Below are 15,390 nucleotides of genomic sequence, written 5' to 3'. Positions count from 1 at the left end.
AACCATAATGTTCTTCCTGGAAACAGACCTCCGTTGCCACCTTGTAGATTGAAGAAGCCCAATGCTGTTATCTAATGAAGTTAATAAGATGACCACAAGCATTTGCATGCTCTCTTTTTTTCCTTCAACTCCAGGCCAAGTTACCAGTATGTTTGTGAACTGGTATTTCTCTCCGGCCAACTTCTAGAGATTGTTCGTTGTTAACTAATTTCTTCTTCCAGTTTGCTTTACCAATGCTTCTATACTTGCTCGGGGTGTACCGGATCAATCAATCAAACTATAATGCTACAAGAAAGGTTTCTTGCTATGGTTCTACTTGTATTACCTGGCCTACTCCCGGCTTGCCATGTTAATAGATGGCAGAGAAACTGCCGAGCTTGGATATATTGATGATAGATGACGAAGGAACAGCCCAGCCTTGGTATTTTGGATTTCCTTAATTATTTACATGTCCTCAAGAATTGAGCCGTACTTTAGGATCGTTAATCATTTGAACTGGGGTTCATGCCTGCCATGATTTCTTATAAGATGAACAAGGCACGCAACACCTTTAGTTCGAGCAGAAAATCATGTCCGTCTTCTAGCTCATAAGTGATATTATATCAAAATCTTTTGTCATTTCAAGAAGGGATGACTAGCTTTTGAAAAATGCTGAAAATCCAACGACAGCTAAGCTTCATGGATGTTTTCGTGACCGCGGAAGTGATAATATAGTGTGGTTTGAGCTGTAACCGTGGAAGGGATAAGTACCCAACACCCTACGCTAGTGTAGTCCTACAAGCAATGCCTTGACAAAAAATCCAGTCATTTTCAGTTTAAAGAAATTGGATTTTTCAATTGATTCATTGTCTTACTACTACATCAGCAAACTACCTGAGGATAATTGATCCTTCAATAAATAATCCCACAACAACCAAAAAAAAAACGCAAAAGGTAGATACTGAATGGTCACGTTGGTGGTAATTAAAGAACATTTCATCCACTTTTAACCTCAATTTGTGGGAAAGTTTGGCAGTAGCCGGTGGGCACACATGTGCAATAAACGTGGCTCAGTGCCATAATCTGGAGAGAGTTCTCCGACCTGATGTTTCGTTGGGTCTGAAAATAGATTTTTCTTGCAGAATTCACTCAATCCCTTTACAGTTTTTCTACCAAACCATTTCAAAGGCTTTTATGATCAGTGGATTCAGTTAAAGCCGAAACAGTTGCAGGCAACTTTATTTCCCAATTTGCAAAACTATCGTGGCTCAAAAGCTTCCATGGACGCAACCATTTTAGAAAATCAGTCGTCACCACCCGTTTTCTCTTCTCCTCTCCTTCTTATATCATAACATGGTGCGATAGCGTGTTCTGCATGTAAGGATCATCCTGTAAAATGCCCTAAGCCCACAAGTTTTTTATGTTATTAACTGCTCAGGAACTACTTGTATCCTTCCTTCTGATATATACATGTGAACCAAACTCACTTATATTTGGACTTTCTTGTTTAGTTGAAATCACTCCATTTGTACACAGAGAGTTTGTTTTCCATATTTCTCAAACACTATCTCCATATCCTCCTCCATTATTATACATAAATAGTTGATGCCCATAAGGAACTTGTAACATCATTAATTAATGATCCTTTGTTCTATTCTACAACTTGATCTACATATCTTCCACTATTGTTTCATTTCTCTATATAAAGCAACCAATAGTAGTTCTTTATTCCCCATCTTGTGTTGAGTTCTAGCTTAGCAAATGGAAATGAAGAAATTCTTAGTTGTTGCTCTTTCTTTAGCCTTGGTTTTAGGTATCACTGAGAGTTTGGATTTTCATGAAAAAGATTTGGAATCTGAGGAAAGTTTGTGGGACTTGTATGAGAGATGGAGGAGCCATCATACCGTTTCAACAAGTCTTGATGAGAAACACAAACGTTTCAATGTGTTCAAGGAAAATGTTATGCATGTTCACAAAACTAACAAGATGGGTAAGCCCTATAAGTTGAAATTGAACAAGTTTGCAGACATGACTAACCATGAATTCAGGTCTGTATATGCTGGATCAAAGGTTAAACATCATAGGATGTTCCGCGGGACACCACGAGGAAATGGGAGCTTCATGTATGGGAAGGTAGACAAAGTCCCAACATCTGTTGACTGGAGAAAGAAGGGTGCTGTGACTGCTGTTAAGGACCAGGGTCAATGTGGTAAGGCTCACGTTTCATTTCTTACAATGAAGGTTTACCTTATTTTTTCAATTCTACAATTCGTTCATTCATCACAAAGCAACATGCATGATATTTGATTAAGAAAGAAAGGCTGCATCCCATTTGAGCATAGACCTATCAAAAAACAGCACTGCAAATTTTCATCCTTCCTTGCTTGCTTGGATTGCTTGCAATTTAATTCTTATATCCTTTTCAATGTGGTACAGGAAGTTGCTGGGCGTTTTCAACCATAGTTGCAGTTGAGGGTATTAATTATATTAAGACAAATAAGCTAGTATCTTTGTCTGAGCAAGAGTTGGTGGATTGTGACACTACAGAAAATCAAGGATGTAATGGAGGGCTAATGGAATATGCTTTTGAGTTCATTAAGAAAAAGGGAGGCATAACAACAGAGTCTATTTATCCTTATAAAGCTAAAGATGGACACTGTGATGCTGCAAAGGTTTCATTTCTTATTACATTTACGTTACTAAATTTAATTTATTAACTAATCAATGCTAAATTACGATCAGCATAACATAAAAGTAAGACTCCATTTTTTACAGGAAAACAACCCGGCAGTGTCTATTGATGGGTATGAGAAAGTTCCTGAAAATGATGAGGATGCATTACTGAAAGCTGCTGCAAACCAACCAGTATCTGTAGCCATAGATGCTGGGGGTTCAGATTTCCAGTTCTACTCCGAGGTAAATTTCAGAAAGTTACTGAAATACTTTGTGAATTTAGCCTTAATCCGAGAATTCTCACTTTGCAAAGATGATGAATAGAATGTTCATTTGAGTAGTCTGTCAAACGACTAGCATTTGAAACAAAATTATTTACAAGCTTAATGGGAAATGCAGGGTGTCTTCACTGGAGAGTGCAGAACCGAGCTGGATCATGGAGTGGCAGTTGTGGGCTATGGAACAACTCTTGATGGAACTAAGTACTGGATTGTTAGAAATTCCTGGGGACCTGAATGGGGAGAGAAAGGTTACATCAGGATGCAGCGAGGCATCTCTGACAAGGAAGGACTCTGTGGTATTGCTATGGAGGCTTCATATCCTATCAAAAACTCCTCAACTAATCCTTCAGGAACCAAATCTTCCCCCAAGGATGAACTCTAAACTACATAAGCAATATCATTGGTTTCAGAATTGCTATCCATTTCAGTTGTTTTTCCTGCTGTATCAGATTTGCGTCTTAAAAATAACGTATCCCTAATTTGATCATGATGTAATTTCTTAAAATGTTATACTATATATTGAAGAATAAATTTTTGAAAAACTTCACAGTTGCAGAACTTAAGAAACTTGAAACAAAACAAGGAAAGCAAGTCAATCAAGTCCTAAACCATCCAAGGCAATGTCAGGAGTATTTGCCTTGTCGTTAAAGAACCCAACAAAGCTGTCAACCATTGCATTTTGCTTTCTCCCAAATAACAGCAGCTGCCCGCTTTACAAGGCAAAGAATCACGATTTATGATTTCTCTATCGGCAAGTTGCTTCAGGACATGTTAAACGGGCATCATTATTTATCAGCATTGTATAAGGACATGACATCTGAGATTAAAAAAATTAAAATTTCGGACTAATTCTTTTCACCTAAAAAGTTGAAATTTCACATTTATGCTAAAAGGGGGCATCATTTCAGTATACGAGAATGATTTAATTGAATGACAGATAACTACAGTGTTCCGAATCGGCTTATGGATGATGTTAGTTGGGTAGCTGTAGGAGGATGCTTATAGCATGTACTCTCTATGGCGGAGAAAAAGAGAAATCTGAATTCTGATGCACATAGAAATGACTGGAGCCTAAAGCTACCACTTTCAAATTTCAATCTAACAATGGTCATGGTTGTATGTTTCCCTGGTCAGTCTAACAATGCACATGGAATCAGCTTAGTTTCATGGTTGTATGTTTCCCTGGCGAGTCAACGAATGAATTCACTGTAAAGCAGCCAGAAATGCGAGTTAAAGCCTTTAGAGGAAGAGTAGTGCTCCATGATTGAATTTCTTAATTCCTAATCATATGTTCTCCAGACAGTAAACAAAGGACAGGAATTTTCTGTAATTTCTAATTGGAGATCCAGCATCCCTTTATCCAATCTGCTGCAACTTCTCACATGTACAGGAATTGGGCCGAGCTAAGTTCACTGACAATTCATTTCCCAGATGGCCGAGACAATGAAATGGCATCCTTGTTCTTCAAGTTTTGAAAATTTCTTCGTGCTTTCAAATGTTAATTTGACTTGATAACTTGTTAGATAAGAAATGAAAGCTGAAAGATTCCTAGGCAAGATACAAGAGGACAGGTTGGTTCTTAAAAATGAAGAAAATAAGAGTTACAAGCAACCAGTACTCCTATCAGCTACCGTTTCCCTCATTTAAAGAATACTTCACTCAATTTCATATCTTTTCAACACTTCAACTTCTCTAAAGAACCCTGATAAAGAAATGGAGAGGGAATGACGTAGCTAGAGATGACACTTTCAATATGATGACAAAAACCTGATAAAATTCCTTCAATATCAATGGAAAGAACTGAAACTATATATGGTGATTCTTGTACATTGATCGATTATTATATACAGATAATTGATGCCCTTAAGGAACTTGTAACTTCTTCATTTTTATTTTTTTCTATTCTGGTTTGTTCTACTTATCTTCCATCATTCCTCTCCTTTCGTTTCTCTATATAAAGCCATCATTAGTTCCTAATTATTTCCCATCTTGTGTTGAGTTCTAGTCTAGCAAATAAACGAAAATGAAGAAACTCGTATTTGTTGCTCTTTATTTAGCTTTGGTTTTAGGATTCACCGAGAGTTTTGATTTCCATGAAAAGGATTTAGAATCCGAGGAAAGTTTGTGGGATTTGTATGAGAAGTGGAGGAGCCACCACACTGTTTCTACGAGTCTTGACGAGAAACGCAAGCGTTTCAATGTGTTCAGGGCTAATGTCTTGCATGTTCAAAATACTAACAAGATGGATAAGCCTTATAAGTTGAAGTTGAATGAGTTTGCAGACATGACTAACCATGAATTCAGGACCGCTTATGCTAGCTCTAAAGTTAAGCATCATACTATGTTTCGGGGAGCACCGCTGGGAAATGGAAGCTTCATGTACGGGAACATAGACAAAGTACCAGCCTCTATTGATTGGAGGAAGAAAGGCGCCGTCACTACTGTTAAGGACCAGGGCAAATGCGGTAAGGCTTATTTTTCATTTCTCACATGAATATAGATTCACCCTAGTATTTCCCTTCTTTAGCTCGTTCAGGCATGCAACAAACATGTACAAGGGAATATACTCGTGCTTTGATTAAGCAAAAATAGGGGTTACCTCCCTTCTGAACATAGCACTGTCAGAAATGAGGGGTAGAACAATTGATCGCTGTTTAATTGTAAAATGTTTCCAATGTGGTGCAGGAAGTTGCTGGGCATTTTCGACAATTGTAGCTGTTGAAGGTATTAACTTTATTAAGACAAATAAGTTGATATCTTTGTCTGAGCAGGAGTTGGTGGACTGTAACACTGGGGAAAACCATGGATGTAATGGAGGGCTAATGGATTATGCTTTTGAGTTCATTACGAAACAGAAGGGCATAACAACGGAAGCTAATTATCCTTACCGTGCTCAAGATGGACACTGTGATGCTAACAAGGTGTTTTTCCACATTCAACTAATATGGTTGGTGGAAGTAGTAAATTGCTCGAGCATGATCAACACAAAGTATTACTCTTTTTTATGTTTTTTGCAGGCAAACCAGCCAGCAGTGTCTATTGATGGACATGAGGATGTGCCTCGTAATAATGAGAATGCATTACTAAAAGCTGTTGCAAACCAACCCGTATCTGTTGCCATAGACGCTGGAGGTTCAGATTTCCAGTTCTACTCAGAGGTAAATTAATTTCGGAAAAGTTCCTGAAAACTAGACAATTTAAAGAAGGAATTGCCACCAGACAAGACAATGAGAAATTCAAAATTCAAAATGCCAAGGCATTTGTGATTAAACATTTACAAATTGAGTATCAATATCAACGCAGGGTGTATTTACTGGAGAGTGTGGAAAAGAGCTGGATCATGGAGTTGCAATTGTAGGCTATGGAACAACAGTTGATGGCACTAGGTACTGGATTGTGAGGAATTCCTGGGGACCTGAATGGGGAGAGAAAGGCTACATCAGGATGCAGCGTGGCATCGCTGACCGAAGGGGACTCTGTGGTATCGCAATGGAGGCTTCTTATCCTATCAAGAAATCCTCAAACAATCCTATAGGACCCACAGATTCTCCCAAGGACGAACTCTAAACTACACATATACCATTGACTTCAGTTTGCTGTCATTTCATGTTGCTTATACTGTATCAAGTTTTGAAACTTTCAGGTCTCTTGAACAAATACAATCTTTTGTTAACGATGTACCTGCTTCAAATCCATTTACTGGTCAGGGATGAATAAATATTTCCAAAATACCTTGTCTGCGTAAATGAAACACGGTATATGAAACAAAAAAAAGGGAGGTTCATTGTTACTAGGATGTCTTTAGAATACAGTACACAATAAGCATATTGATACGTGGTGCAAGCGGACAGGACAACCTAGTAAAGTGAAACCAAACTATCAAGACCAGTTTGAAATGTGGAATCCGATTTGAAACAAAATGAATTTTTCACATTCAAAATAGCCCCAGTAGTGTAATTCTTATATTATTCATCAAAAGGATGTTTTTTATATATATAAAAGAAAAAGGTTCAACCATAGCATCTAATAGGGTCATTGCAACATTTTTCAGCAGACTGTTTAACACCTTGACCTCCACATTTCGCCAGATACTGCTGATGGTACTCTTCAGCTCTGTAAAATCTCTTTGCTGGCAGAATTTCTGTCACAACCTTGCTATCCTTCAATTCCAACTGCTTAGCTTCCTTTGATTCCTGGGCTAACTTAGCTTGGGCCTCATTGTAGTAGTAAATCCCTGATCTACACTGTGTACCAACATCACCACCCTGTAAAATCAAACCAAAACATCAATCCATCGGAAATTTGCCAGCAAAGTCAACTAAGACCAGAAAAGAGAGAGGATGTCGGTATATGGGCAAACTTCCGGGTCAAATTGGACAAGAACAACTTCAACGTGGTTGGTGGTGTTGGTGCATACCAGCTTGTAAGTGGGATCAGGGACGTGACCCTGAGAGTAGCCCACTTAAGTTTTGACCACACCAGGCAATCTCTGAAAGTCAAGCCCATCCCCCCCAAGCAGGATTGGTGGTGCTGGTTGCCATTTTCTGTCGTGGACTGTATTAGGCGCTTAAAAATACGAGTGTAAATAAATATTGTGAGGATGATTGTGCAAGCTGCGAGGGAGCCCTTGATTACGTTGGCAGTATAGGATTGGGTACCGGGTCATCAATCACCATTCGCCAGCTCATTTGGAGTGCATTTGTTTTTATATTCAAAAAATGATTTTAAAAATCTTTGAATTTATTTTATTGCTTTAAAATAAATTTTTTTTATTGTTATTATTTAGTAAAGTTAAAAATAAATTTTAAAAAATAAAAAAATATTATTTTAATATATTTTTAAATAAAAAATAACCATTACCACAATCTTAAATAATTTTTTTAAATACTACTAAAATTGTTATTTTTATGGGATATTTAAGATTTTTTTCTTTTTAATTTTTTGTGTGGGTATACTGATATTAATTCCAGCCAATCACTCTTTAATTAATTGGGTGCCCATCCTATGAATACTTTTGGAATCTAAAATCATTCTACAGGCGTCATTTGGTATTTGATTTTTTAGATAATGAAAACTCAATTTCTAAAAAAAGATTTTTTGTGTTTGGTATACGATTTTGAGACGTTTTGCTTTAATATAATTGGTGCAAATGTAATTTATATGAATGCGATTTTTGATATTTGATATATGAATTCTTAAATAATTTCTTTTATATAAATAATTATGTCTATAAACACCTGCATATTATATTAATTATAAGTTTATAACCACAAAGTAAAATAATTTATTTACCAACAAATTACATAATAAGTACCTTTTCACAATATTTACTTGTGTGTATTATACCGAGATTTTAGCACTAAACCTAAAGCATTTTTATTATACAAAAAATTAAAAAAAAAAAGTTTTTACTGTGTTTTTAAATTTATTATACCATTGATTGGAATATTATAATAATATTTAAGGTCTTTTTCACATAATTGAGAGATGTTGCTTTTAAGACTGTTTTTTTATTCTCAGAGAGTCAATTTGCATTACTGAATTGGTTAGGAATAGAGGGGGCTTGACATAATTTTTTCTTCATTTTTGGTTGGCCATCGAAAATCATTTTTTTACTTATTTTTTTCTCTTATCATAGGAAAGTGCATTGTCCATAAAAAAATTAATGCAATTCTTTAATTAGTTTTTTCTTCATACTTAGTGTCTGATTTTTTATTAATGTTAGTAATTCATAAAAAACAACTATTTTCAATTACATTTCTTATGAATTTCTTTATCTTTCAGATTTAATCCTTAAAAAATTCAATTTAACCCTTCAATTATTTTTTTACTTTAGATTTCATCCTTGATCTTGTGGTTAATATTTTTCTTATTTGAAATAATTTAAAAAGATTTTTTTTAATTTCATCCTCCATGGATTTTTTCATATGTTTAATTGAGTCATCATTTTTTTAATTTCTATTTATTTAATCTAAAATGATTTATAGAATTAGTGTATTTTTTTATTTCATTCTCCTTGGGGGTTTTTTCATCTCAAATTTTTAAAATATAACCTTTTTTAGATTTGTTTTATTTTATAATTTTATTTTTTAACATTAAATTTAACAGGTGTTAACCCTCTTGATTTAGCTTGAACTTAGAGCTTAATGGGTTCCAGGCTTTAGATATTAATCTGGGGTTACGAGATTTACCCAAGTTTGCTTGGCCTTTTGCATTTTTTTTTTTATCTTTTTATTTTGGTTTCATCATTTGTGTTTGTTTTTACTTTTAATAGTACTTTTTTTATTTTTCTAAAGTAACACAAGTTTCATCAAGTTTTTTTTCTTTGTTAGATCTATCTCTTTTAAAAGAATTTTTTTTAAATTGGATTAAATTAATTTATTTTATCCAATTTTGTCTTCATTCTTTTATTTTCTATTTAACTTTGTTTAAATTTTTTTATATAGAATTAGTTTGTTTTTTGATTTCATTCTCCATGAGTTTTTTTCCTATTAAATTTTAAATTAAAAAATTAGTTTAATTTTATTTTATGATTTCATCCATCAACATTAAATTTATTAAATGTAAAACTTCATGATTAAGCTTGAATTTGGACCTTAACAGATTGCAAGCTTGGAATATTAATATTGACTTAGGAGGTATGCCTGAGTTTCCTCTTAGGAGGTATGCCTGGTTTCCTTTGTTTCATCATCCAATATACTTTTTTTTTATTTTATTGGCTTAGGAGGTATGCCTGGGTTTCCTCTTAGGAGGTATGCCTGGTTTCCTTTATTTCATCATCCAATATTTTTTTTTTTTACTTTTAGTAGGATTGTTTTGATCTTTTTAAAGAAACACAAGCTATTTTGGTATATATATTTTTTTTTTTGTGTGGGACTTTGCTAGATCCATCTCTTCTAAAAAGAATTTTTTTTAAAATTAGATTAAATTAATTTATTTCATCCTTTAATATTAAATTGATTTGTTATTGCCTCGGTTTTTTTATGCTCTTTATTAGATATTATACATTTAAAAATATTTTAAAACATTAAATTTATTAATGACATCCTTCAAAATTAAACTTATTTTGTGTTGAACCTCTTAATTTAGCTGAAGTATAGAACTTAATAGCTTTAGTCATCAACCCGAGTTATAGAACACAATTCCAAACAAAACCTTAGCCTACTACAATCTCATAGTTGTCTAATCAAAACTTTTAAATCTTCTTTTTTTTAGTTTAAGTATATAATAATTTTAAACATCAACTTCAATCTATTAATTTTAAATTTTTGTATAAGAAATATTAATTGAAAAATAATTTCTCTTTCATTTGTTTCTATATGATGAATTTCTAACTACAAACTTATTCCTCTATTGTTGTTGTATCCATATAATCCTAGAACAAATTTATATCTATAAATATAATAAACTCGTTATTAAAATATTATCTTGACATCAATTATGGAAGAAAGTTTTTTAAAATCATCCAGGGGAAACTTTATCATTTAATATTACACTTACCATAATAAATTCATTTAATATTACACTTACCATAATAAATTTAGTGCTTTAGAGGTGAACATACAAGGATTCGCAAATCCTTGATTTCAAACTAAAAGAAACATATTACATGATAGAATAATGTTAGAGATACTTAATTTCTTTTCTAAAATTCTATATTAAGTGTTATGAAATTTCATTGTTATAATTATTTCATTAGGCCCTGTTTGTTTTTGTGTTTTAAAAGTATTTTTTTTTTAAATAAATTTTATTTATTTTTTTCTTTGCTTTAAATTAATATATTTTTTGTGTTTTTAGATTATTTTGATACGCTAATATCAAAAATAATTTAAAAAATATTATTTAAATATATTTTTTAGTGAAAAGATACTTTGAAAAACAATAGCAATCACACTCCTAAACAAGCTCTAAATATGTAAGTTCTATGTACCGTTATTTGAATTATTTTTTTTCTTGTGACAAAAGCTATGTCATTTAGTAAGTAAAATGTTCTTAAAAAATTAAATATATCTAAGTATTATCCTATTTGATGTCAAATTAAAAATGGAGTTCACTCACTTTTTAGGTTAAAATCTTATTGGAATTTAATCTTCAAAATAAGTTCTCTAAAATAAAATATTAATATTTTTTAACAAATTATAGGTGAATGAAAAATTAATCTAAAAACACTCTTGGTTGACATGTTTTGATAAAACTCAAAACTTTTTAAAATAATTTTATCCAATATAGGAAAAATGCAAAATTTTCTTGGTATTTATAAAATGGGTAGTTGAAAACTTAAAATTGAATTCAAATGGCATCCAAGCTTTTAAAGAGAAGAGATAATAGCTAAAGTTGGCTTTAGGATTACACTCACACACACGTGTGCGTCGACCCAACCTGCCTCGTGCTCGAGTTTCATTATGAGTTTATTAGAAAATAATATTTTGACAAACACAAATGTGTGTTAGCCTCGCCCAACTTGTACTCGGGTTTGAGTGTGAGTTTATTGTAAAATAATATTTTAGGCCATAAAATATCATTTTTTACCAACTAAAATTTGAACTTGAGTCTAATCTATGGAGAATTAAACAAAATAACATTGTAGAATTTGAGATAAAAAAAAATAAAGGTAATAATAAGTGATAGAGGTAAAAAATATAAAGCATCATTTGATGAATTCTATTTTCAAAATATTATTATCCACTAATTTACCTCTCTTTATTTACTACAACAAAATAACATTGCAAAACTTAAATGATGAATGTAATATTGATAAGATTAGGAGCACCTCCAAACTTGTGGGATAGGCAATTCTAACTACCAATAATATAATTAATAAAATGCCCTAAAAAAGTTAGATAAAACATCGTATGAATAATGAAAAGGTATAAGATCTTTTTGCACATGCCTCAAAGTTTGGGGGTATCTTATAAAAGTAACAATACCAAATCCTAAAAAGATCAAAATAGGATTTAAGACTATGGATTAAGTATTTATCGGATATGCATATAATAGTAGTGCATGTCAATTTCTTGTATATAAATCAAATATTGAGGATATTCATTTTAATACTATTATAGAATCAATGAATGCTATATTCTTTAAAAATGTGTTTTTATGGAATGAAAAACAAGAAAATCATTTATTTTAAAGAATGATTGGGGCTAAATCAAGTAATTATTAATAAGAAGATGATGAAGTTCATTTTAGAAGGAGAAAAGGAGAAAAAAAATGACCAAAATATTTGGTCCTAATTTTTTAATATACTCTTTTCAAAATGAATTTTGAACCTACTCGGAATCAATATTTTGTCTAGAAGTTTCTTATTAAAAAGATAGTCAATAAAAAAATTAAATTAATTATGAATAATCATGTATGAAAACTATTAGATTTTCCTTTTAGAAGTAAACTATTGGGCTATAAATGGGTTTTCAAAAGAAAGATGAAAATCAATGACATTATTGACAAGTAAATTTAGATTTTTTATAAAAGGTTTTAGACAACAAGAATATGTGGACTTTTTAGACACATAATCACATGTGTTAAGAATAATTTCTATACAAATATTAATAGACATTACAACTATTAACAAGATTGAAATATATCAAATGAATGCAAAAACAAATTTTTTAAATGGTGACCTTAATGAGGAGGTTTACATGGAATAACTTAAGGGGTTTGTTGTTAATAAACAAGAATAAAATGTATGTAAGATTATCAAATTATTTTATGGTATGAAATAAGCTTCTAAATAATAACATGAAAAATTTAACAATATTATATTGTCAAATGAGTTTAAAATCAACAAAGTTAATAAATATATTGATATAAAAAACATAGATAAATGTTATTTCATTATATGTCTTTATGTGGATGATATATTTATTTTGAGTAGTAGTGATCATATGATCAAGTCTAATAAAAAATATTAACTAACAAGTTTGACATGAAAGAAGTAGATATTGCATATGTCATACTAGAAATAAAAACTTTTAGGACATCTAATGAATTGGTATTATCCCAATATTCTTGTTATGTTGAGAAAGTTCTTAAAAAATTTTCTAGATGTGAGAATAACATTATGAAAACATCAATTGATATAAGTATTTATTTATCCAAAAATAAAAGCTAGGGAATAGACCAATTAGAATATTCTCAAATAATTGAGAGTTTGATATATGTTATGAATTACATAAGACCTAATATTATTTACTCAATTAACAAATTGAGTAAATTTACAAGTAATTCAAGTATAAATCATTGAGAAATAATATGAAGGATACTTAAATATTTGAGGTGCAAGTTAAACTATAAGTATACTATATTGGTTATCCAATGATACTAGAAAGGTATAACGGTGTTTATTGGATATTTGATACTAAGAATTCAAAATTCACTAGTAAATATGTCTTCAAATTTGGTAGAGCAGATGCATAATAAAAATCCTCTAAACAAATATATATCACGGAATCCACTATGAATCATAGTTTATTGGTTTTGATAAAGTTTAAGAAAAAATCAAATAGCTTTGAAATTTTTTAAAAGATGTTTCATATTGACTAAATCAATGCCAACTATTTATGAATACGGTGATAATCAGCAATTGAAATGGTATAAAGTAATATGTATAATAGTAAGTTATACATATATATTGTAGACACGATACTATTAAATATTTGCTCTCAAATAAAATTATTTTTATTAACTATATAAATTTAAAAGAAAATATTATAAATCTACTAAACAAAAATTTGTTGGGAAAGCTTTTGCATAATGCATTGAGAAAAATGGTCCTAAAACCTATAAAGATTAAAAAATATATATATAATAATGGTAATTATAATTAGTTAATTAAAAATCTCAAGATATAGATTCAAATAGAAAATTAAATTATATATAATATTTTTAATAGTATTAAAGAATTATGATTTTTTATTTATTTTTATAATAAAATAAATATTTCCCCTTCCAGTTTTGCTGCAACTGCACCTCCGTACAGAGAAACTTTAAAGCCGACCTGACCTGGAATTAGAATTTCCTTGCCACCGCACTTCCAAATGAATCAACAACATCACAGCTAAACCCAACTCTTACCCGCCGGTGATTATCCTTTTCCCCATCCCAAATATCGGCTGCAAGTGCAACCCACCCTCTTCTATCCCAATGGAGTGGAAAGAAAGGTACTTGATACGAGCATTGTGCACCCAGTTTGTTCATGAAGTTATACTCGCACCAAAATTCTACATTCAATCTTTTCCCATAGTAAGGATTCTACCCGAATCAATAACGCCTTCAACACTTGACAATGGACTGCTGGTTGCGTCATCATAATGATCACCCTGACACCTATTTGCAATGAAAAAGAAGCAGCAGCACTTTATGCTAACAAAACCCTAATTCAATATGTCATTGTGCGCAATGGGGTAAGAGAAAGAACATATGAAGGCCCTCCTAATTCAATATGTTATTGTTTAGGAGGGCCTTCATATGTTGTTTCTCGAGAAGTAGCTTTGAACAGCAAGAGGACCACTGTGATCGCAGAAATGCAATGATGACAACTCCAGGTAGACCCCTGAGTTGATTTCTTGTTGCCCTTTAGCAGTACGGTCTCTGATCATCTCAGCTTCACCTACATAACATATCCAGAAAACCCGTTCTCGGATTTCATTTCATTTTTACTTGTCGTCAAGATACTAATCTGACTAAGGATGAGAGGTTAATTTTAACTTCCTCATGCATAGACTGTAAACAACTTCAGTGTTTCTAGTTTCATTAGGAATTTACTCAAGTTAGAAGTCTGATAGTGGGATAACGTTAATGGGATCAGGTCAATCTATATCGATGTTCGTATGTTTCTGCATCATCTATGTCTGTTCTGAAAAAGAAACTTTTGAGCATGGAGTGGGGCCTAAAGTTACTCACATCCTATCTGTGCTATGATTCTGAAAGTCGTTCCCTTCATTTATTTATTTATTTTCTTTCTTGGAAACGATCTAAAGCTTATGTTTCATGATCGCATGTTTCCCTGGTGAATTACAGCGTGTAAATTTACCGAAGAACATCACTCCAAAAAGAAAAAGGAAACGTGCAGAATAGTCCGAGAGTGGCCCTTCATGACTGAATAAAATGTCCTGTATGTTCACCGGATAAAAAGCAAAAGGTCATCAAACCAGGCTTCAACAATAACCCAGTCAAGATCCAAGTCACAAATTGAATAAGTTGATCCAAATTAGTCTTCTCAAAAAAAAAATTAAATAAATCTAACCAAGTCTCGACAGGATAACCGAGTTTGACTGACTTGTTCAATTTAACTTGAACAAGATTACAGGACTCTTCTATGATTACTAATCGGAGGTCCCTTCACTTCATCTGATCTTTCCTGAAACTTCCCAAATGTGCAGCCTGTTGGAGCTCATCAGTTTCCATGGAGCAAGACAAATCTCAAGAGTTGAGATGGTTGATTAGGAACACCAGG

General features: G+C 32.2%; 2 protein-coding genes and 1 long non-coding RNA gene across 3 annotated transcripts; 2 read left to right on the top strand and 1 right to left on the bottom strand.

Moving 5' to 3' along the window:
• The first annotated feature begins 1,012 nt into the window (after positions 1-1,012).
• Positions 1,013-3,475, top strand: LOC105111835 (vignain). Its single transcript, XM_011007298.1, has 4 exons — positions 1,013-2,188; positions 2,416-2,651; positions 2,755-2,895; positions 3,052-3,475. Exons 1-4 carry the CDS (start codon positions 1,741-1,743, stop codon positions 3,313-3,315), a joined length of 1,089 nt encoding a protein of 362 aa, XP_011005600.1. The 5' UTR covers positions 1,013-1,740; the 3' UTR covers positions 3,316-3,475.
• A 1,143-nt stretch (positions 3,476-4,618) lies between these two features.
• Positions 4,619-6,907, top strand: LOC105111833 (vignain-like). The gene is made up of 4 exons (XM_011007297.1): positions 4,619-5,398; positions 5,619-5,854; positions 5,951-6,091; positions 6,237-6,907. Exons 1-4 carry the CDS (start codon positions 4,957-4,959, stop codon positions 6,498-6,500), a joined length of 1,083 nt encoding a protein of 360 aa, XP_011005599.1. The 5' UTR covers positions 4,619-4,956; the 3' UTR covers positions 6,501-6,907.
• On the bottom strand, positions 6,701-7,595 carry LOC105111834 (uncharacterized). The gene is made up of 2 exons (XR_839661.1): positions 7,259-7,595; positions 6,701-7,198 (listed from the first exon to the last, which is right to left on the bottom strand). It is a non-coding gene; the product is annotated as an uncharacterized LOC105111834 (long non-coding RNA).
• Positions 7,596-15,390: the final 7,795 nt, after the last annotated feature.

The sequence above is a fragment of the Populus euphratica genome, unplaced genomic scaffold, assembly GCF_000495115.2.
Source record: "Populus euphratica unplaced genomic scaffold, PopEup_1.0 scaffold313.1, whole genome shotgun sequence".
In the NCBI taxonomy this organism is placed as follows: domain Eukaryota; kingdom Viridiplantae; phylum Streptophyta; class Magnoliopsida; order Malpighiales; family Salicaceae; genus Populus; species Populus euphratica.
The sequence above is the reverse complement of the archived record's forward strand: the minus strand, read 5'-3'. Positions and strand labels throughout refer to the sequence as shown.